The 24,257-nt window shown below is 42.4% G+C and overlaps 1 protein-coding gene across 3 annotated transcripts in view; it reads right to left on the reverse strand.

Annotated features, from left to right (window-relative positions):
• MYO3A (myosin IIIA) overlaps positions 1-24,257 on the reverse strand; it is a 120,424-nt gene that overhangs the window by 11,575 nt on the left and 84,592 nt on the right. For 2 of the 3 annotated variants that reach the window (XM_033066264.1, XM_033066259.1), the window contains exons 22-32: positions 23,385-23,514; positions 20,945-21,024; positions 20,768-20,809; positions 20,250-20,327; positions 14,323-14,528; positions 11,648-11,759; positions 10,860-11,022; positions 10,130-10,216; positions 6,902-7,025; positions 5,183-6,101; positions 4,408-4,546 (exon numbers count right to left, since the gene is read on the reverse strand). In XM_033066264.1, the coding sequence (XP_032922155.1) occupies positions 4,408-4,546; positions 5,183-6,101; positions 6,902-7,025; positions 10,130-10,216; positions 10,860-11,022; positions 11,648-11,759; positions 14,323-14,528; positions 20,250-20,327; positions 20,768-20,809; positions 20,945-21,024; positions 23,385-23,514 (2,080 nt within the window). The remainder of the gene's footprint in view (positions 1-4,407; positions 4,547-5,182; positions 6,102-6,901; positions 7,026-10,129; positions 10,217-10,859; positions 11,023-11,647; positions 11,760-14,322; positions 14,529-20,249; positions 20,328-20,767; positions 20,810-20,944; positions 21,025-23,384; positions 23,515-24,257) is intronic. The other variant, XM_033066273.1, reaches the window with a different exon arrangement.

Here is a 24,257-nt window from a genome sequence, read left to right on the forward strand (position 1 = left end):
AAGCTAACAGGTATTGCTGTTTACAACATTTATGTGCATACCTTTTTACTGTTCTAACTGTACAAAGCATGAGGATGTAACTCAAATTTGGAAGCTGCATTGAGAAAAGCACTGCTCTTCAACATCCTGGTTAATAACTTTTAGGTATTTCTAATTCATGGGATGTTTAACACAGTCAGATTTGGAAATTATGGCTGGTGGCTGCAAATTCTTAGCAATTGGAAAAAAAGAGGGATTATTCTGGCACAGATCTAGAAGTAGAAACTGCAAGAGATGGAGAACTCTCAGATTGCGTACAGCAGAGGTTGACAGTGCTCTCTCACACCTAATTCCCACAGCCCCACTGAGGGAAGCATTTTCAGTCTCTGGCTGACACTAATACAGAATCACAGAATAATAATAAGATCTCTTAGATCAGCAAGTCCAGCCTTGACCATCTTGCCAGGTAGACCATGGTATGAAGTGCCGTATCCAGCTGTTTTGTAAACACTTCCAAGGATGGTGAATCCACCAACTGCCTGGGAAATCCACTCCAATGTGTAACAACCCTTTAGGTGAAGAAATTCTCGCTGATGTCCAGCCTGAACCTATCCTGGTGCAGCCTGAGGCCATGTCTGTCCTGTCACTGGTCACCTGGGAGAAGAGGCCACCCCCACCTGGCTGCACCCTCCCTTCAGGCAGTTGTAGAGAGTGCTAAGGTCACCCCTGAGCCTTTTCTCCAGACTAAACACCCCCAGCTCCCTCAGCTGCTCCTCATTGGACTTGTGCTCCAGACCCTTCACCAGCTTTGTTGCCCTTGCTCCAGCACCTATAATTTCTGGTGACCTGGGATTACTGCTTTTAGTAGAGGATATTTAAGGAAAATGGCTGTATTCCACTTCCACAACCTCCCAGATCTTATGCTCTGCCACGGATCTGAGCAACTCCCAACACAGATCTTCTACATCATGGCTGTGTGGTGCCCAAAGGACCATTCCTGTAGCCAAGAACCACCAGCCAATAGTGCTTGCCTACCCTGTTTTTCTGCAGTCCCACGCCTCAGTGCTCCCTGGCTGACTACTCACTTGCAAAGAGGAAAGTCTGGCTGGTGAATACTGCCCTGCTCACCCAGTGCTACACAGGCCCCCCTTTCCTTGCACAGCCTGCCCATTAAATTCCTGTAAACAGGCTACAGCAGGAGGAATCTTGGATGAAAACCCTGCTTGTCTCATTGCCTCATTTAGTTGAAAATGTCCTCAGCTGCATTGGGGTTCCTCAAACCACATGAATTTCATTCTAAATATAGAAAATTCTCTTCCTGAGATTTTGTACTTGAACTGTCCTTTAATAAGTAGAGGGATGAGCACTATGATTCATCTAGAAAAAAAAAACCAAAAAAAAATTCCCCCCATAATGATCAAATTCCCCTCACTTCAGGCTTTGATCTCAAAAAACTTGACAGCAGCCATTTGTGCATCTGACACTACAGCAACCCAAGGCTCACTAGCAGACCAAGGGTGCAGTTCTGGTGTGCAGCCATTACATTTGGCTGAAAGCATGTAAGAAGCAAATATAACCTACTCAGAGATTCTAGCCACAGGGAACTTTGTTTATTCCTGGAACCTTGTGCAGCTTTCTTTATGCATTTTATAAATACGAAGAAACTCATTTAAGAACAACTTAACCTTGTGAATTTAAGATTAAATTAACCTTTTGCTCAGATGTTCTTTGAACTGCAAGCTTTGCATTTTTATTAAAAGCAAACAAACAAGCAAACCATTTCAAAAATCTGAACATTTGTCACAGTATGCCCTCAGCTGTCCCTCAGTTCCTCCCCTTCAGTAGGTAGCAAATGTAATAAAATATTTTATTAGAGGAAGTGGTAAGTTGTGTGATTGCACAATGGCCACCTACCCAGAGACAAAGGCAGCCAAACTCTCCTATCTAGCTGTAAAATAGAATTCATGTGCTATAGCTGTCAAACAACATATAAAACTAGTGAAGCTGATGAAAAAGTGTGAATAAATGTAAATGACCAATGTAATTACAAATATGTAAATACCACATGATTTAAAGAATACCTAAAGCTCAACAATCCCTGCCTTCAGAAGAGTAGGACAGGAAAAGCAGCCATAGAGGGAAAGCTGCAGTAAAAGCATATCCTTCTGTAAATGAGTATGTGTAAATCCTACTGTAACACATAATGTAGGCAGGCAGACAGGAAGGTTCCTCCCTGTTAATAAGGTTGTGGATCACCTCATCTACCTGCTTCACTTTAGAATGACCATCTGCAGGACCTTACCTCAAATCTTTGGGGGTTTTGTAGATACTTTATTATATTGCATAGAGGAAGAAAACATGATAACCAGAATGTTGGTTACTCCTGTGTTTTAGACAGTACAACTTAAATGAACTGAACACAGGCATATTGTTATTAAATATTCTCTGCATCTGGTTAGATCATGTTTGCTATAATAAACATTTACTTAAGACAATGCAGCTTTGTGATAAAGCCAGTTTCCAACTGGCTTAAAGACAAAGTGTGCAATTACTGAAGTGTATTGTCTTCACCATCTTGTGCATTAGTCATAGCTGGAAAAGAAAGAGTTTTCCTGTAATGTGAATTATGTTTAAGTGTAGAAAAAGAAAGTTCATATTCCACACCAAGAAAGGTTTTTTAGTGGACAGGTCAGCACACTTCACCACTGGAAAACTTCTGCACTGTGACACGGCAGGAGCACAACATTTTCAGACATAAAGGGAAGTGAAGTGGCTGGCTGGTCACCCCTTTAGGCAGGTTGGATGCACAGGTGACAAACTCTGGCAAGCTTTTGTCTCCTGTAAAGCTATTTAAATTAATAGCAGTGTGAAGGGTAGATTTCACTGCCTTCTGCACATGGCAGGAACATACTGGTACATTTTCACCTGGTTCACTTGTGCAAGTGATGAGATCTTTAAATGATAAAACAAGGATTTCTATATTCCCTTTCCCTCTCTCTACCACTTTTCTCTAGCTTCTGTTGGAAAACCAAGAGGCATTTTTCAAAGCATATATTTTTAATTTTTCACGTTTATCTTGTCAAAAAATCAGCAGCATTTAGTAGATAACGCAATACAAGACCATTAATTACAATTACAAACCTTGCTCTGTCTTAAATGAAAGCACTAAGTTTTCAGTTTCCCATTTATTTTCTCTTGCAGACTTTGGTCTTGGAAACAGGCTGAACTACACAGATATCTACCAGCAGCCAATTTACACTTAGAGTTGTAAACACCAAGGCCTCATTTTAGCAGCTTGCCCATTTGAGAGGACTCCAAAACGGGACTGAAGTACTTTTAAGATCTTTTCAATGTAGTCATGGGAACAGAAAGAAGTTCCCTCACACATGACAACAATCCACAATGTTATAACAAAAATAGTACAACTAGCTCTGGGCAGTGAGACAGTCCTAGATCTTATCCCAGATCTTCCCCAGAGGCAATTCAGTGAGCTCACACAAGCCCTGTCACACAAATGAAGACACAGCCAGTTATCTGCCACATCTGCCCTCATCTTCCTCCACATCTGCAGCCCAGTACATGAGCTGAGAAAATTCCCTGTTATATCTATTCCAACAGAAGAAGTCTGAGCAGCTCAATCAGTTTTTTGGAGTCCTTTTGGTGGAGCACAAGTCTTAATGATCTGCATGCTCAGAATCCCATGTCCTCTTTATTCTCCCAGAACTCTCCCCTACTGCCACCCAAGCTACTTCAAGCATGTTTGCATTTTGGGAATCCTCACTGCCATGTTATTTGGAATATTAATAACTCTGGAGTGCATTTCTAGAGATCACGCCCTGTTAAGTGTGTGAGTTAAATGGATGCTGAATATTAATAAAACTTCACATCCAATTTTAAGGACACCCACCAATATGGGTAGGAGCTACAGGTTTTGAATAACCTCAGTTGTATTTGTGGATAGCTAAAAATTCCCTTAGCATACATGTCATAAACTTTAGTAAATTGTTTGACATATTACCTAAAAAACTTTTTTGTTTTGAAAGCATAGTCCCTTTCCTACCAATAGCACACACAGTTAAGTGACACCTGAGTTACCAAGAGCCAATACAGAATTTTTACCAAATAAAAGTATTTCTAGAGATTGTATGTCTAGGTCTCAGAAGGATTCATTCAGCAATCCCAAGCAGCACTGAAACAAAACACCAAGAAAAATGGTAAATACATAAATCCCAACCAGGTTTGGGTATTTCTCTGGGAACTGTGTTCCAGACATGTACTTATATGGAGCTTAGTGCAAAAATATACAGCCAGAGTAATATGAGCAGCTGGAATTAACTCATCTACTTGTTCCCTGCCATGACCAGGAGTATCTTCTTGTCAGTGTTGTTTACAAATGAAAATTCTGCCAACAGTAATGTTAAACATTACCTGACTGGCAAACATGAGAAGAAAGCCGGCCATTAGCTTGCTTATCTTTGGACATCATCACGGGTCTCAGCTGATGGGACATTATCATTTCATTCAGTTTTTGCTGCAATGCTAAGTAATCTTCAGATAATTTTGATATCTGAAAAAATATATTTTTATGTTATTATAGAAATAGGTATACATGTTCCAAGGTAATCAAAGGTAAAGTAATGGACTAGAGAATTAATTTAAAAGGTATTGTTTCACCACATTTACCTCCTCATCTCTTGAAAAAAATGAAGATGCGAGAAAAAAAGACACACAGGAAACTCAACACTGCAGATCAGTCCTACAGCTACTTCTTACTGGTTCACACACGTGGGCAGATGGTGCCTTGCTGATGCAAGATTGCTTCTACAGCTGTAGGCATACTTCTCTGCACATGTGCAAGTCTCTGACATTGGCAACTTTAGTTTCATTTACAGGGACATTTCACAAGTGTACTGAATTAGGGACCTTGATAGGTAAACAAACATTTGAAAGGCAAAGTTTCTGCATTTAACTTAAATCAGATTAACATTATTTTTGCCAGTACTCTTTGACTTTTCCTCCTTTCTGAAAAGGCTATTTTCTCTTGCAAACCAAAATATGCATTTTTATAATACACACATTACAAAATCTCTGTCTTAGTTTAGAGAGCAAAACCTTGGTGCCACAGAAGTCAGTAAAGAGACTTTGCCATTCTCTCACTGCTCAGGATATTATGTTCCACATATATTGCGTACAAGCTTCTTACCTGTCGTGAAAAGGCTGCCAAATCACAAGCCTCTTTCTCTGAGTCTCCCTTCAGTGTCTTAGAGTCTGCAGCCTCTGTATAGGTGCTTTCCCTACCTTTTGTTGTTTGGGGATTATTATTTTGAATGTGTATTACTTCTGTTGGCTCTTTTATTGTTTTCTCTTGACTTTTGCAAGGTAGTTTCCCTTCTTTTCTGAGCTGTCCCCTCCTTCTGTAACCCCGGTAATTGCTCTGAATTACCACTGCTGCTTTCTCTTTGTCTTCTGAGCCTTGTTTTTCTGCCTCAGCTTGCTTCCATGAGCCTCTTCTTAGTGACTCTTTTCTTGTGATTCCTTTACTTCCTGTAGGCATTGCTGTTTCACGGTTTAGGTGGTTTCTTTCCACATCCCTGTCAGTTCTGGGATGGACCACAGCAGATTCTTGAGTTTGCCATTCTGCAATGAGTGTGTCTTGATTATCTTGCTCTTGCTGGGCTCTAGGTTCAGCTGAGGTTCTGACAGAAGATTTGCTGGGTAACTCTTCCAAAGAGTCCTGTTCTTCCCCTTCACTAACCTCTTCTACTGCCAGGTTCTGGTTCACAGACGCTGCCTCTCCTTCAGCAGATGTTTGCTGTTGCTCCTCTACATTCCCCATGTCACTGTACCCAGAGCACTTGCTGTCAATGACAGCATCAGGTTCATCTTGAGTCTCCTCACTTGCCACTTCTTCCAGTGTATCATTTTGAGCTGGCTGCAGTTGTGCTTCAAGGAATTCCACAGCAGATAATTCATCCTCTGCTATGGCAGCTGCTTCTTCTTCTGTTTTACGGAGGGCACTCTCCACTTCAGTTGGACTTTCCTCAGGATCTTGAAGTTCTTCATAATTTTCCTTCTTGCTAATGATTGCTGCATTTTCAATTTCTTGCTTTCTAAGTGATTCCCTGAATGGAACAGAGTTTTGGGCAAAAATTACAGCTGAAGGAGATAAAGAATAGAGACAACTTTACAACTATCTTTGGTGGTCTTTGTGTACTAACTGGCAATTTGATACATTGCAACGTGGGAAAGATTTAGTGCATATAGATGGAATTAAAGATAGCAATTTATTTTATTATTACTATTATTATTACTACTACTATTGTCTCTTAAAGTGAAAAGAGATTATATTATTATTGTCAACATAATAATCTCTTAAGTTCAAAGGAACATCCCTGTTAAACTTCACAAAAAATGGTCAGGAAGACAATCTAGGTAGTGTGAGAACTGATAAAACAGTAAAGAATTAATTTAAACGTTAACAAAAACACAAGGCATGAACCTTTTAGCATCTCAAGAATGTATAAATACACACAATCCTAAAGTACAGAATACTTCCCCTGTCATCACCTTGGCTTATCTTGAACAGTGAGAACAGTTCCTTGCAGAGATCTATCTTACTCTTGCCTGAAAATTTTTTATTATGAGCTAATTCCAAAAAGAGACTCATTTATAGATTAATTAACATTGCAGGTAGGTACAGTATTGTTGATCTTTCTCCTAAATGTGCCTTTATTCCTTGGACTTGAAAAGATGAGAAAATTGGCTACTGCCATTAAAAACCTTCACATAAATATACATTACTTCTGTTTACATATCTAGAATAATCCTAATTTGCTTCACTCTTCTCTCATAATGTTGTTATTCAGCACTGTAATTACTGGAAAGGGACACATTTGAGTCACATAAGAGAAAATAACACTACCTCCTGCTTTTGAAGACGTTCCTCTCCTTATATCCCCTGTAGTGAGACTGAATTGTTATTGCTGCTTTGTTTCTTGTTTCAGTTAGTTCTTTTCTCTTCTTCCTGAGTAAGTATCCTCTGGCAACTGATACAAATTGTAATGCAAAACAACCTTAGGCAGCAAGCAATGGGCGTCACACATTTCAGACAGTCAAATTCTAACAGCATTAAACAAAAGCTAATAAGGAAATACAGACCAGGGTGCCTATTAGGATTATGTTTCATCTGAAATGATTCCCATAAAATCTTTTTGAGATTTCAGAAGCTGTACCCATTCTACATGAGGATACAAACAGCTCTTTCTTCATGTTTTGTGGACTAAAGAAAATATAGGAAGATGCAGAATAAAACAGAAGCACAGAGCTATAGAAGTGCCTCCAGAGCACAGTACTCTGAGCTTAATGTACCTGCTTTGCCTGATTCATGCAACTGATTTGACTCTGTCTTTCATTTCCATAGGAAATGCCTGATTATCAGCCTATAGAGATTACTAGGCTGTAAACTGGCACAGGCTTGGAATTAGCTGAACATTCAATAGATCAGAAAGAAACTGAGAATTTTATAGCTCAGCAGTTACAGAAGACTTAGCTCATGCTCCTTCTGCAGACTGATTATTCAAAATTAAAAGGCTCAGCATGAAAGAGCTAAGCTCCACAGTTACCAGGTACACTGTGGCAGAGAAATTCCCTGCTTGTACTTTGGCTTTTGTGGGAGGAACAAGGTTAATTTTCTGGTCTGAACCAGAAATAAGGACTCAAACATGGGCCTTCCCTGAGTCATGTAGGTGCTGATGGGTCACTGGGGCCTTGATGCAGCACGCTGGTATCTGGTACCATCTGAAGTGCTCCAGGATGGCAAGGCATCCACGTGGAGCTGGCGGAAAGAACAGGACAGATGGGACTTTCTGGACAGGAAAAGTTGGATATACCAGGTGAAAGAAAGCTGGAGGCCAGACAAAATAACCAGGGCACCTCAAATGACATTAGATACCAGTATAAGGGCAAATGAGCTGAGCATTTGCTGATTTTGAATATAATTTTTCAAACCCTAGGCTCTACTGACAATAATAGCAGTTTAGACACCTAAATCACATTTAGAGATCTACCCTGAAGTGTCCTAATCAGAAACTGAGTTGCATTCAGAATATTGCTTCAAAAATTTTTGAACTTGCAAATAATTTCCCAATGGGAACTGGCACAGTCCCCACAGTGCTGTGACTTGGACAAATTTGCAATTCCAGGGATTCAGCAAAAATCTGCTAATCCCTGGTAAAATACAAAGAACATGGTGGTTTGTCAAAATATTTCTGTTGAACTCTAATTCCAAATGCAGTACCAAGAGTATGGGGATACTGGATTCAAGTGTTTAAATACCCTGTGGACATGGTATATATGGGACTCTTTCTTCAACTTTGCTAAGTGTTTTGCATCACAGTGAAAAGGTCAAGCTCACTTGAAAATAAGGAAGAAGCATAAGCAGTCTGTTCCATCACATTCATATAACTTAGTGCTTAGTTTTATGTACTTTAGCATCTCCCACTCATAACTTAGACCAGCTTGAGCTCCACTAGGTGCAGTCCATGTAAGAAGCACCATATAAATTGGAAATAAATTACACCTTGATAACTGGATATAGGATAAAGAAACACAAATACTTATTGGAAGTAGCACAGTTGGATTTTATATTGCAGTATGACAGAGTTTTAGAAAAGCTGAAATTGAAAAGCACTTGGAATACTTCTTGAGTTTCTTGGACTTCTGAGACAATTCTCTTTCTATTTTCATATAAAAGCAACTCAACAGGAATATTTTTGAAACAAATCAAGTTATCAATGGACATTCCAATATGAGCTGCATCTGGTCTTTTTTGACTATTCTGATTCTCTTTTGAGTTTTTCTGAGAAGTTTGTTATGAGATAGTTGGTGTCTAAGCTTTATTTTCAAACTGGAAGAGGAGTTTTCTATTGTTTTAGAAATTAATGGGGGGAAAATGGAGAGAGCTAAGTAAAAATGGACTTCATTTTAGTTTTGGCTTCTTGTGCACTGAAAAAGTTGAAATGAAACTGCAGACATGACAGAGAAGGTGGACAAAAAGAAACATTTGGGACATTAACAGAGTGAAGCGGTAAGTTCATACGTTTGTATTTGCTAAGTATCCTAATATAATTGACAGCGTTCAGATGTGTAATAATTTTTGGCACATTACTGGATTTTGTGCTGGTTTTAGATTGTTTTCTGCAGTAATAAAGCTACCAACTGCAGTGATCTTCAGTACACACTGGCCCAGTACAATTGACAGACACATCTGACAATGATTAAAACCAACATGGTGGTGGTATATGCTCATGAAGGCATATCTGAAGTTGTTTAAATTTAGATAGCCTGGGTACTGGCAACACTAGCTTATATTTGGGTTGGCACCTTTGAAATGACTGAAAATGTTGTGCAGATTTGTGCCAGCTGTTTTTATAGAATCGTAAAATCACAGAATGATTTGGGTTGGAAGGGATCCTAAAGATCATCTAGCTCCAATCCTGCTGCCATGGGTAGGGCCACCTTCCACTAGACCAGGCTGCTCAGAGCCCCATCCAACCTGCCTTCAGTGCCATGTCTCTCCAGCTCTACTGCTCCTAATTTCAGAGCTGCCTAGACTGTGTCTAGCTTGGGGATGTCTCTGCAGGGACAGGGGAGACCAAAGTGCAAGGAGGTAAAAAGAGATGTCCCATAGCAACACCTAGGATCATTATGGCTGCAAAAGAGAAACAAAGCAATGGCAAAAAAAGAAGAGACATGAGTGAATTTACTGCTTGCAGTCTTCCCAAATATAACCATTACTGGTACATAGCAAACCTATTCCTAATCAGCAGCACCCATACACACACTATATACAGACAGTGTTGTGTGGGTTTCAACAACACCCGTAGCTGGGCAGCTGTAGTACTTCAATATCTCAGACTAGGAGCTATGGCATTTGAGCATCTCACTTCAAAGCAGTCAAATGCCTAAACTACTCTGAGGTACAGGTAACAGAATACACTGACCCATTCCAGCCTCTGTATATAGACATATAAAAGATAAGCTATACCTCAGAACAGAAAAATGAGCATAATCAATCAGTGTAGTAAGAATCTGGGTCAACAAATTGTGTATGGATAGCACATTAAAAGACAAGAAAGCAAACAATTCTTACTTGCTTGAAATTTGGTAATATATTCTTCCAGTTTTCTATTATGCTTTGCATTTTTGTATTCTTTACGAGCAACAAACCCCCTGTAAGCTGAAAAGAGATGTAAAAAAACGGGTAATCTACTAGGTACAAAAAAGAATAAAAATATTCTGGAATTACAGACCTCTATTAAAATATTCATAAACATTTTGTAGGCTTTGTCTTTCAAGAAACATGGCAAACAAGCATAAATAGTCAATCTACATAAAAAATACATTTTCTGGTGAATAAATTTATTATGAAATAAATGAATATAAACCACAGGATAATCAGAATGTACAATAGGATTATGTTTGAAAGTATTAAAAAAATCAGTTGATACCTCCATCAACAGGGTAATTGGCCTTATTATCTACGACAGTTAATATATTTTATTTTCATTATTACATTATACAACCTTGTCAGTGCATGCCAGAATATTATTAATAAGAGTATTATCTGTGCAATCACACCCTTTCATTCTTAAAATTGCCTTTTAAATGTAACACTGATAAATGTAATTTCAGTAAAGAGATTGTCATAATCTGGTTAAAAGAAATTTTTCTTCATAAGGACAGATACGACCAAGTATAAGATATTTTGTCAAATGTAACAGCAGGAAAAGAGCAAAATCCACATCCAGTACACACATTCATCTATCAACATGCACTAGCACTAGCTTTAAGCTAAATGGTAAATGTATTAAAGCTATTACCTGACTGTATTTTAATAGCACTTTGTTCCCTTTGTTCCTTTATCTTTTTGTATCTCCTCGAACCCAGCCACCCTCTGACATAAGCTTGAATCAAAATAATCATGTCAACTGTCTCCTTCCGCATTAAATTGAGCTGCTCCACATGATAGTATTTGAGGAATACCTTAAAAAGAGAAACAAACCAAAGTTTTAGTTACTGTCCCAGCCCTTTATTCACTCGATCAGTTTAACATCAACAAGAGTTACAAGTTGGTTTCAAATGATGAACAGACCCTTCAGCTGTAGTACCTAAAGGATCATTCTTAGAGATAGCTTTTTCATTGTTTGGGATATTAGTTTACCTCACTCAACTCTTCAGCATCTTTAGTCAGTCCCTGCTTATTAGTTTTTTTATGGCAAGATTTTTTTAAAGTTCCAGTGCAAACCTTCAGTCTGTAACTATAAATCTGTTTTCAAAACTACAAGACTGACAGTTTAGTTAATCTCACAAATCTAAAGTACCTTACATAAACGTGATCCAAATCTGGAACCTTCAATTTCTCTGTTCCCCAATTTTAAACCTAAAACATTGTTTGTTTACTAAATTGATTTTATCAAGCATGAAATTCACATAAGTCCTGAAAAATGAGTCCAGCACAAGGATTACCAACACATTCCTGGTGCATAGTAAGGACTTCGCTTTGTAAAAAGAGACCAAGAGCTACTCCAAACGGGTGAGAAAACAAATTGTGTAATGTGTTAACAATGGCATACTGGAATGATGAAGATGTAGTATATGAAAAAATTACTTTAGTTTTTCCAAGAACCCAGTTGTCAAGGTGGGCTTTTTCCAAGATGGCAGCACAGGTCTCTGGGCTGACTGGAGGATCATCATTTGTTTTGTAACAGATGAGGTAATACCTAAACACAAATGCATGATTCTTTATTTGATTAATGGAGGGTAATACATGCAAATACATTTAAACCATTGTTTTAAGTAATAAAAACAATTGCATGAAAGAAAATATAGCACTGAAAAAACCAAAACAGCATATGAAAGAAAGTGCAGTTATTTGTACACAGTACTAAGAAATTAAATCAAAAGTGGATGAGTGACATATTGTACACCCTGGAGGGTTTTTAAATTCTACACCAATACCAGAAGGGTTTTAAAAAGAATTCAACCCAAGTAAAGTAGTGCACCATCTCTTTCCTGCTCACTACATTCTGTGAAAGTGATTTCAGTGGCAACATAAAAATAAAATAAAAATATGTTAAAAGCTTTTCTGCCTAAATTATATTATTTCATATTCAGAAATGTCACAAAAATTTCCTATGTTGCTAGACCATCTACCTTTGAGATACTTCATATGATCTGAGATGCATCCCAGCCCTTGTAGCTCCTTGGAATCAGTTTTGCAGATCCTTTTGGAAAATGTAAGTGTCATAGTGACACATCATCTGTAAGCATTTAATCCAGAAAACTCATTACTCAGAATTAATTCTGACTAGCAAAAGAGGTCACAAGGTTCACTTATAAAAATTACCTGTGATACACTAGCTCAGCTGCTGGGTAGAAAATACTTGTTCGTTCCAGGACTTTCCAAAATGCTCTATAACAAAATGAACCATATCTATCTTGTGTCTTTTGAATTTAAGAAAATTACATTAATTATGTGTGGTGCTTCCTCACAGTACATTCTGCTTTTTTTCTTGTTATTCAGCCTCTAAACACAAAGCCTGGGTTTACCAGCTTTAAATGATGGTAACAGTTTGCTCATGAAATAATAAATAAAGAGACAATGTTGATTTTTTCATTATCACCTACGGTTCCTTTTTTTTTTTTTTTTTTTGTAAAACACAATGAATTGGCTTATTTTTCTTATTATTTTTATTAATAAAGATGCCATTATCTCAGGTCTACCTGTAACTCTCAACTACTAAAAGAATACAAACCCAAAATAAGACAAAAATTTAATAAAAATTCTTTAATTCTTTCTCCTTTGAGGGCCACGTCCTTAGTACCAGTGATCTGCACAGCCTCACTGTAATCAGGGGCACGCTGTCTAGAGAGCTACCCCATTATGTTTACTGCTTTTATTTATTTTACTGAACAGTTCAGTTTGTTTTGGTTGGTTGTTTTTTTTTTTTTTTCCATAAAAAGCTGTCACCAAAAGCTACAGTGTAGTGATACAGATAGTGATAGTGATAACTATCTTTTCCTGTGCTGTACTCTTCCAAAAGCTGCATTCTTCCACAAGAGCAACAGTTCCAGGATTTTTTTTTTTCAAGAAACAGGGTTATAAAAACATCCCTTTGCTGTTCTCCTCTCATTTCATACACCTGCAGCACTCTGCTGCTAGCTCTCTGTTTCTAGTGCATTATTTCTTTTAAGTGCTTCTCTCTGAACAGGTGGTGCTTGGTTCCTCCCAGTTTTGATCTTCATTTCACACAGTTCTGTTCTGATTGAGGCAAACACTCAGGGTCTTTATGTGCAAGAGACAAGTGGGGTGGAGGAGGAAAGTAGTTAAAGGAATAATAAAACCACACTGAGTTCATTACTTGGCTTCTTAACAAGTGTCTAATACCTAGGAATTAGATTTTAAACAATGCTATGCACTCAATAAACTTTTCAGCCCTAGACTAAGAATCCCAAATTATCATCTCTCCTGCACAAGTAGATGCTACACAGTGCTAAAGGGTGGGAGCTAGAGGAACTGTGGTGTTCCTTGGATGCTGTGGCTGCAAATTCTTTGCTTTAATTTGAAGTAATGCATTTTTAAAACTCAAGTCCTTGAAGAAACTTGGAGAATATAAGCAAGTACAGTAATTTCGTGACTATAAGGTGCACCCTTTTGACTAAAATTTTCCCCCGAACCCGAAAGTGCGCCTTATAGTCCAGTGTGCCTTAAATGATGTACAAAGTTGCGACATTTGCCACCCCGGCAGTGTGAGCCGTGGGGGGAGCTGGCAGCGTTGCAGCAGCCAGATGGAGGCAGGCCCGGGGGCCTGCAGCACCGCCCCTGTCGGGTCTGGGCGGGTCCGAGGGCCCATGGCTGCCGGGTTGAGGTGGGGCCTTGGCCAGCAACCGCGCGGGGGGAGCTGGGGGCAGAGCCTTGCTGCAAAAAAAAGTGCGCCTTATAGTCTGGTGCGCCTTATATGATCTACAAAGTTGTGAATTTTGCCGACTCCTGGGGGGTGCGCCTTATAGTCCGGTGCGCCTTATGGTCGTGAAATTACTGTACCCAAATGCTCAGAGATCTTGAAAAATCATTTTGAGATTCATCATCTTTCCCCACCCATCGTAAACAGGTCACTAATCCTGTGCCTGAACTACTCTTGGTCATCCAGTCTATAACCTTCTTCGTCATAAGAAATATCTTTGTATTTTTCTTCAAAGACCATGCCAAAAACACTGCTGGTGCTTGACAACCACTGGATGGCAACTGTAGGAGAGAAAAGAGCTTCTTCATGTTGATGTTACCGTTTTATGAAGTTAGCGAAGAGTATACGATGTGAATAACCCTGTCTTCGGATCCGTGCTGTCTCCAGAATTCCCGTGTAACGCAGTTGAACCAACACCTTTTCTTTGTCAAACTTGTTTGCCTGCCGGTCGTTGTTTGGCTTGATGCACCTGACAAAATGAGGCTGGCCAACGACCATTTTGGATAACAAATCCATCAGAGAATACTGAAAAAAAGTAATGAGATCTGTCACCAGGATACGTATGAAACTTACAGTAATTTCACGATTACAAGCCGCACTGTTTTGACTAAAATTTTGCTCCCACACCGGAAATGCGGCTAACACTCAGGAGCAGCTAATATGTGAATAATTTTCTGACATTTCCAACCCTGGAAGTGCAAACCGAGGTGCCGAGTCGAGCAACCTGCCAGTAAAACCCGGTTTTATGCGATTGTTACAAATTGGTTACTCTGTTGCACCGCAGGTGGAGCTGGCTTCGTGCAGGCAGCACGGGGGGTGGGGAAGGCGGGGGAGCTCCCTCCTTCAGGCAGCGCAGCCCGGGGGCATGCGGGGTTCCCTCCTGCTGGCCCCATGGCTCAAGGAGAGGCGGGGGCTCCCTCCTGCTCGCCCCGCGGCCGGGGGGAAGGTGGGGGGCTCCCTCCTGCTCGCCCCGCAGCCCGGGGAGAGGCAGGGGGCTCCTGTCCCCTCCTGCCACTGCCGCCGTGGGTGCCAGTGGGCTCCATCGCCACCTCCCACCACCGCTGCGGGTGCCGGTGGGCTCCGTGCCCCCCTGCCACTGCGGCGCAGCACCGGGCCAGAGTGAGCGAGCCCAGCGGCAGTGGCGGCTGGCCCCGAGTGGCCCCGCCGAGCGGCAGTGCTGAGCTGGGCCACCTGGCCCTGTCGGCAGCCCCAAGCCCTCACGGCCCGAGCCGAGCCAGTAAACCCCGCCATCCCGCGATTCTGTTACTATTTGGCAACTTTGTTCCATGTGAGTCCTCGCTGCGAATGACAGAGCGGCTTATAATTGGGTGCGGTTTGTGCACGGACAAAGAACGAAATGTTTGCCAACACCCGGAGATACGGCTTATAGTCAGTGAGGCTTGTAATCGTGAAATTACTGTATGTGTGGGTCCATGCATAGTTGAAAATTTATTTCACATGATCAGAATCATGTCCAAAACCATTTACATTTCATTAAGCTGGTACTTTAAGAATAGGTGAAGTAAATGACCCAAAAAACAATTCTAGTTTTTCTAAGCTACTAGTGTATACTACTTGAGAGAAACACTGATTTCAAATAAATGTACCAAATTTCATCCAGGACATTCTTAGAGATTTCCATGATGTCCAACATATGACAGAACACTTACAGTCCTTACATTTACTTGCTTATCTTGGAGCTTTGTTAGGTAATTACAGTGATTTTTTTTTTAATTGTTGTCACCTATTTGAAGACCCTTATTCACCCAGAGAGTAAATCATCCATCTATGGGTGGGAAATGGAACAGCAACAAGCCAGTAAATACTTCAATTCCTTCATTAGACTGAAGGAAACTAAGGCTACCCCAGAAGAAAGGCTGGTGTAACTTCTCTGACCTTGGTGTGTCCTGTTCATTGTGCACACTGATGGTGATACCATAACTGCTCTGCCAAAAGGAAACTTCCAAGGAGGGAAAGCTACAAGATCACAATTCCAAAGCATTTTTCCCACCTCACGAGAGTACCAGGCCAGCAGAGGGGATGCAGCCTGTAGCTCCCCATGCCAATCTGACTGTATACAACCTTGACTGGTGTTTTGGAAAATTGCTTCATAGGAGGATCTTATTAAAACACAAACGAAGAGGCTCATTCCTCAAGATTCAATCTGACTCAACAGAAAGAGGCAGCCAGGAGGTAATGCAGCTCAGCAGTAGGTTGGTTACATGAAGCCAGTGTAGGACGTCAAGAGCCATATGTTTCCTATTAAAATGTGCAATTCCATCCTGGACAGAAGCTGTACCATGCAGCAAAGTGCTTAATTAGCTCCATCACCAGTGTGCCAACTGAACACAAACAAGTAGGACACGGTAATGGATATCTTTTTTCCATGCAGTCTGAGGTGGCATATGCTTTTCTCAGTCACCCATAGATTTCTGTGTATGAGTAAACCAGTGGGGCTGAAGGTGCACTTTCATTTAAGAGCATTAGCTATCATGATCTGAGCAAGGATTTCCACTACAGAAAATAGTATCAGAAAAGCATAAACATAATTAACTCATTTGCAGCCTCTGATGTTAGAAGTGCTGATAATGAACTGGAGACATTAATTTGAATGAGATTCAATATTTTTTTCCATCTAGAATATTCAAACAGTATATAGCTTTGGACCACCATGATACCTAAACTGAAATGATCCTTCACAGTCCACAAAGCTGTGCAAGTCTATCAAAAAAGAGAGATCTGGCTCCTCATTGTTCTGACAGGGACTTAAATGAACTCTTACAAGTCACAAAATCACAGAATATACTGACTTGGAAGGAACTCATCAGCACCATCAAGTCCAACTCCTGGCCCTGCTCAGGACACCCCAAGAATCACACCATATGCCTAAGAGTATTGTCCAAGTGCTCCTGGTACTCTGTCAGGCTTGGTGCTGTGACCATTTCCCTGGAGAGCAGGTTCCAGAGCCCAGCCACCCTCTGTGTGAAGAACCTTTTCCAGATATCCAACATAAACCTTCCCTGACTCAGCTTTGCGCCCTTCCCTTATGTCCTGTCACTGGTCACAAGAGTGAAGAGATCAGTGTCTGCCCCTCCTCCTCCCCGTGTGTGGTTGTTGAAGGACACACTGAGGTCCCCCCTCAGTTTCCTCTTCTCCAGCTTGGACAGACCAAGTGACTTCAGCTTGTCATACAGCTTCCCCTCCAGATCCTTCACCATCCTCATGACCCTCTTTTGGATGCTTTTCTCTTCTTTAATGTCTTTTTATATTGTGGCACCCAGAACTGCCCCCAGAACTCGAGGTGAGGCTGCCGCAGAGCAGAGCACACCAGAGCAGAGCAGAGCAGAGCAGAGCAGAGCAGAGCAGAGCAGGACAATCCCTTCCCTTGCCCGGCTGTGCCTGATGCCCCCCAGGACAGAGCTGTCCTTCCTGGCTGCCAGGGCACTGCTGGCTCATGTTCAACTTGCCATGGACCAGCACCCCCAGGTCCCTTTTGTGGCACTGCTCTCCAGCCTCTCTTTCCCAGTATCTGTACACAACTAGGGTTGCCCCATCCCCAGGTGCAGAATTTGGCACTTGTCCTTCTGAAATGTCATATGGTTGGTGATTTCCCAGCCCTCTGATTTGTTGAGGTCTCTCTGCACGGCCTCTCTGCCCTCAGGGAGTGGAAAGCTCCTCCCAATTTCATGTCATCAGCAAACTTTCCTTTGAGCTGTGCGCCCAATTCATCAGGAACATCCCCATAGCCACTTTATGGTTTGCTGGGAGAGAGAACTATACAAGAGTTGGAAATTCAGGGCAGAACCAACTCCGTGACTCTGTGTGCTACTTTAGAGGAATGGATCTTCTTCACTGCTTTTTGCTATTTTAGGACCAGTAGCACAGCCAGTGCTTGGAAAGGTCCAGAGCACTGCTGAAGGAGCCATAAGGATGAACTCTGGGCAGCCTCTGTGCAGAGACCATCAAGAACTTTCTTTGGAGCTCCTGCTTCCAATTAACTTTGCCCCCCTTCTTAAACTCTTACAAAAATGCTACACCACTAATGCCCAATCTCCCTTTATCTTCTTTGGTGGAAAAATGAGCAAGTGAAAGATTAATATTGATCCTCATACATCATCATGACAGCAATGTGGCTGTGTAACCAAGTACAGTTAAAGATGAAACATCACAATCTCCTCAAGATATTTGTACTGCACAGACTGCTGCATCATATATGAAGTTCACAAACTCTAAATACAGTAAATTCACGAATACAAGCCGCACGGAATATAAGCCGCACTGCTGGTGTGTTGGCAACATTGTTGCCTTTGTTAATAGATAAGCCGCACCCGGAATATTAGCCGCACTTTAGTTTGCAGCGAACTTTCACAAAGTCGTCATTTAGTAACACAATCGCCGGATCGCCGGGGCTTACTGGCTTACTGCCGACCTCGGAAACATTGTTTCCAAGTGAAAAAGACACACCCTTTATTTACAAGCCGAAAAAGACAGGAACAATAGTGTGGTCATTTTGTGAGCATTCCCAATGGATCCGTGTTGCCTTTAAACAGCCACTTAGCCACGCAGGCAGGCAGCTGAGCTCCGAGCGGAGCCACATCTCCGTGCTGGCACAGGAGCGGCCGTTGTAGCCCTCGCAGCCCGCGGGGGGAGTGGCCGTTTTAGCCCTCGCAGCCAGGCGGGGGGAGCGGCCGTTGTAGCCCCCGCAGCCGGGCGGGGGGAGCGGCCGTTTTAGCCCTCGCAGCCCACGGGGGAAGTGGCCGTTTTAGCCCTCGCAGCTGGGCGGGGGGAGCGGCCGTTTTAGCCCTCGCAGCCCACGGGGGAAGCGGCCGTTTTAGCCCTCGCAGCTGGGCGGGGGGAGCGGCCGTTTTAGCCCTCGCAGCCCACGGGGGAAGCGGCCGTTTTAGCCCTCGCAGCTGGGCGGGGGGAGCGGCCGTTTTAGCCCTCGCAGCCCACGGGGGAAGCGGCCGTTTTAGCCCTCGCAGCCGGGCGGGGGGAGCGGCCGTTGTAGCCCTCGCAGCCCGCGGGGGGAGGGGCCGTTGTAGCCCCCGCAGCCGGGCGGGGGGAGCGGCCGTTGTAGCCCCCGCAGCCCGCGGGGGGAGCGGCCGTTTTAGCCCTCGCAGCCCGCGGGGGGAAGCGGCCGTTGCAGCCCTCGCAGCCCGCGGGGGAAGCGGCCGTTGTAGCCCCCGCAGCCGGGCGGGGGGAGTGGCCGTTTTAGCCCTCGCAGCCCACGGGGGAAGCGGCCGTTTTAGCCCTCGCAGCCGGGCGGGGGGAGCGGCCGTTGCAGCCCTCGCAGCCCGCGGGGGAAGGGGCCGTTGTAGCCCCCGCAGCCGGGCGGGGGGAGCGGCCGTTTTAGCCCTCGCAGCCCACGGGGGAAGCGACCGTTTTAGCCCTCGCAGCCGGGCGGGGGGAGCGGCCGTTTTAGCCCTCGCAGCCCACGGGGGAAGCGGCCGTTTTAGCCCTCGCAGCCCACGGGGGAAGCGGCCGTTTTAGCCCTCGCAGCCGGGCGGGGGGAGCGGCCGTTGCAGCCCTCGCAGCCCGCGGGGGAAGGGGCCGTTGTAGCCCCCGCAGCCGGGCGGGGGGAGCGGCCGTTTTAGCCCTCGCAGCCCACGGGGGAAGCGGCCGTTTTAGCCCTCGCAGCCGGGCGGGGGGAGCGGCCGTTGCAGCCCTCGCAGCCCACGGGGGGAGCGGCCGTTGCAGCCCTCTCCCTGCGAGCCGAGTGGCCGTTCTACCCCTCTCCCTGCGGGGAGAGAGGCTCCCCCAGCCCTCTCCCTGCGAGCCCAGCCAGCCCCGTAGCCGCACAAGACTGAAAACACTTTAAAAAGTACAGAGAAATATCACACACTTTTATCGAACTGCCGAGGTAACTCGCCGAGGTAACTCACCCCGATAACAACCCCCGCCCCTCAGTAACGCCGCCATCCACAGGCAGGCAATAAGCTGTTCTCTGATTGGTTCATCGTCGGAACAACGGGAAACCATGGATTTCAGACTGTTTTGGCTCGGGACTGGACCAGCATGATACTAGGTAAGGGCAGATATCACATTTTTGTCCATAGATTAGCCGCACCGGAATATTGGCCGCATTTCCGGGTTTCCACCAAAATTTTAGTCTTCTTGCTGCGGCTTGTATTCGTGAAATTACTGTAAATAGATCACTACTGACTCTGACTTAACAGGTGTATCTCAAAAAGTAAAAGAATAAACATTTGTTGTAGTCTAGAAATATTAAAAGATCTGATATCTTACTCTAAAATAAGAAGCAACTGTCTGTGTTTTCATGCTTGTTGTTTCTCTTGGATGATGTCCAGTATCTCCCGCTTCATTCTAGAAACATGAAGAAAAAGAAATTACACTTTTTATCTCTATTTAGCCTGTAGTGCTCTTTCCAATGCCTCAAGAAAGCACCCCTCAGAGAACATGAATAATTTTAAAAGTATTCTAAACAGCAGAAGTTACAGCATGATCACTAGCACAAACCAGTTACACCAATACTTTTGCTACACAATACACAAACATTCACACAAAGGGCACAAGTTGGTAACAGAGCATCTAAAAACTGCCACAAATAACCAGACACTGTCTGAGGTCCTGTCTGTTATTTCATCATCACTGCTAATTTGATAGTTCTCTAAGGAACGTGGCTATACTTCACATCAATATTTTAATTTCTCTTTTTGCTACAATACAGCTGGGAAATAGCATTTTTTCCCCCTGAAGTTGTTATAAAACTATAGCCAGAAAGAAGGGAAACATTAGGTTTTTACCTCACGGAAGGAATATGAATTGCACAACACAAAGATATCCAGCTAAACAGAAAAGAAAATAGGAGAGGGAGAAAAACCAAGGAAGGGGTTACTTGCTTACTTTCAATACCAAAACAACTAATGCCTTTCTAGTTTAAGTTAGGCTTCAATGCAGAATCAAAAAATCAGTTTTCTTACCTTTGTATGACTGATTGATTTTTGGGAGGTCCACATTTGATAACTGATTGTAGTTTTGCTTTTGGTGTGTGCCAGGTTACCTACGGGAAGATGAAAGAAAGTAACTTACATCTCATCTAAACTAAGAACAATGCTGAACCACCTTATTCATGCCCCCAGTGCAGCCACATGATTATAAAGGTCATTGACTTTTTCAGAGCATGTCCTCGTTTCCCCTTTTAACCCTTGGAGCTCTGAAGAAGTTGCACGAACACAGAACATGATGCTCCTTCAGCTCACACATCATCTACTAGATAAAAAAATAGACAGACTGCTGTAGAAGGTAAGGCAGATACATCTTAGAGCATCCATGTGGCTTTTCCCTAAGAATGCTATTATACTGTCCTAGTCCTAATGCTACATTTTAGTTATTGAACAATGTGCTAATATCCTCTGGCCCTGAGGAAAAGTGACATGGTATGACTCAAGATTACACACCTAAACTCTACTCTTCACTACTCTTTCAACCCGTTGGTAAAAACAAGTTTGTACCTTTCCACAGAGCTGGCTGGAAATCATCACTGGTCTGTCCTTTCTCTGAAGAGTGGCTGGGTATTCCTGGGAGGCTACTACCTGACATGGACTAAAACTGTCCCAGGGAAGCATGTTAGACATTAATCAGAATGAACATCCTGTAGGACTATTTCAGCTACTGTTCACTGGCCCTGTTTGGTTTACTAGCATAGACAGCATCTTAAGGTTCTAACTCTGGAATTCTAAGTCAAGAAATACCGTCATTATGATGACTTTGAAGGACTAGGTGCATTGGCATGCTTTACACAGGTCTTTTCAAGGAGAAATGAAAATTCTGCTGAGCTTTCCATCATGTCTCTCTGTGTTGATAAACTCTAACCATTGCTGCATGCTGCCACTGCTTCTGCTAATAACATAACACCTCTGGGATCTCCCTCTCCATTGGGAGATCCTATCTCTCTGTGCTCAGTTATCAGGAAGAGGTGGAAAAGAGTTGGAATAACAGTTGCAAATATGTGTCATGGTAATGCATCTGGTATTACTTGATGATATCAAGGCCTAAACCTCCCAGCTGAATATTACAGGGTAGGAAGGAAAAAGAGAGGATTACAGCTAACAGCTAACTTTAGCTATCTGAAAGTGAGGTGTTTGCAGGATCCTTACTGTATTCAGTGGAGAGAGAGATTCAGAGATTTTTCCCATCCCAAGAGAAACACCTGAGATAGGCAAGATGGGTTGGACTTTGGGTAAACCTCTACAATTACCCTGATTCTAGATAAATAACACAGATCAGAAAACTAACTTTTAGTTGGCTTTATCTGAATGGTTTGAGTCAGTTTTGAAATGCTACCTGCAGTGTTTCACAATATTTAACAAGAAGACTAAAACAGTCTTCCGAGTTATCTTGCAAAACATTAAGACTAGGGATCAGTTCTTGGAACCATTTGAATGCTTACTTGGATTCTATGGAAATTATAGTTTAATATATTAGCAGTTATCATCAAGTCAAAAAGTTCAGGCAAGGGCATTGAGCTCTGTGCTGTCCCAGGAAGACTCACTTAAAATTCCAAGACTAGATTTTGCATTCTATTACCAAAGCTCCCTTTGTAAAGAACAAAAGCCTTGCCAAAGCCTCAGCTTCTGTAAGTTATGATAACATTTTCATTTCCATTAGGTTCTTCCAATTTAGCCTTTCTATTCTGCTAGAAATATGTCTCCCATGCAGTTGTACAAGACAGTAATGTCGTAAAGTGCCTACTGTACGGCATCAATGCTGTCACACAGGGAGTACTACAACACAGTAACAAACTGGTTGTAAGGAGACTTACCCATCATCCTGTAGTGAAAGGTAGGACACTTTGCAAGGACATAGTTCAAATAAGGTGCAATCTAGGAGTAATTTCTGCAGAGCCAGTTTTATTCCTCCACCTCTACTTACGAATTTCTTGAGGAAGAGCTTACTACAAAGACCTCATCAGTTATCTATTGTAAAGAAACCTAAGACTGAAAATAGAGGAGTGACTTCTCAGTCTTTGCAGCAGATGTTAGGAGCCCCAACCTTTGTTCTCTATCACTCAGAGATAAATTGCTTGAGGCAATTTATATATACCCTGTCCAAAACAGGCAAGTGACTTACCTGATCATTCCTCTTCAGCCCTCAACTGAAGAGATGCACTCCACTCCCTGTCTTGATCCCCTACCATGAAGATAGTACCCTGAAAAAAGTCTCTACCAATTCCTTGGCACTTGACCAGACCAATCCCTCCGCTGCAGCTTGAGATGGCTGCGGCTCCATTCAGTACAGATTCCACGGTTAGAAAGTGAAGCCACAAGGTGTATAATGTCAACAATAAGTGGTCATATGAAACCTAGCAGTGGTCACCACAAAGGTTGGAGAAAACTAAGAAGATCACCACAACAGCAATACCTGTTTTTGTGAGAGGGTGAGTTACCAGCTGTCGTGTCAGGTTGTTTTCAGATGACCGCAGTAGCAGCACAATATCAGCTGGTAGGGTATCTCTATTTTTGGCTAGGAATCCACTTGCATTATATAGAACCTGTTAAAAAAAAGTGCATTTATGCATCTTTTTGGGTTTTGAAAAGTATTTGTAAATTTAAGCTTTCTGGAGTAGGCCTTTTACTATATCAAGATACACAAATAGTTTTTCAGCCATCAGGCTCACTCTCACTTCTAGTCTTTTTTTTATCACTGACAGTCTACCATTTCAATACTGAGGTATGATGCAAATCACTAAAAGCAAAACTATCATTCCAAAGTAAATTGAGACATTTATTTTTTCTTAATGCAGGTAGTAGTTTCAACCTGTGTGGATCTATGACCAGGACAAGTGTGTTGCAGTCCTCCTTTACACCTTTACATGTGCTAATGCACAATTAACAATGCGCTTGATTTCAACCACATCACACAAGATTACCCATATGACTGTACAATCTTTCTGTGCTATTCATATTATGCTGCACTGGACCCAGGATTTAACACTCTTCCTAGGGATCTCTGTATTAATCATAGAGGAAGTTTGCAGAATCACAAACTGCATATTGGCAATTGAAATCTCTCTAAAAATTCCAAGAATGGTGTACCTAATTAAAAATATAACTTCAGGGTTCTATCTTAATGGTCTAAGGGAGTCACAAGAAAACTTGACCTGTCAAGAAGGGTAAAAGATACTGGGACACATAATTAAAAAAAATCCATCAAAAAACAACTCAGAAACAGTCTTTAATGATGAAAAAGACTTGTAAAGAAAGAGGAAATAAATAGTTCTCCAATTCCACAGTA

The sequence above is a fragment of the Catharus ustulatus genome, chromosome 1 (genome assembly GCF_009819885.2).
Source record: "Catharus ustulatus isolate bCatUst1 chromosome 1, bCatUst1.pri.v2, whole genome shotgun sequence".
NCBI lineage: Eukaryota > Metazoa > Chordata > Aves > Passeriformes > Turdidae > Catharus > Catharus ustulatus.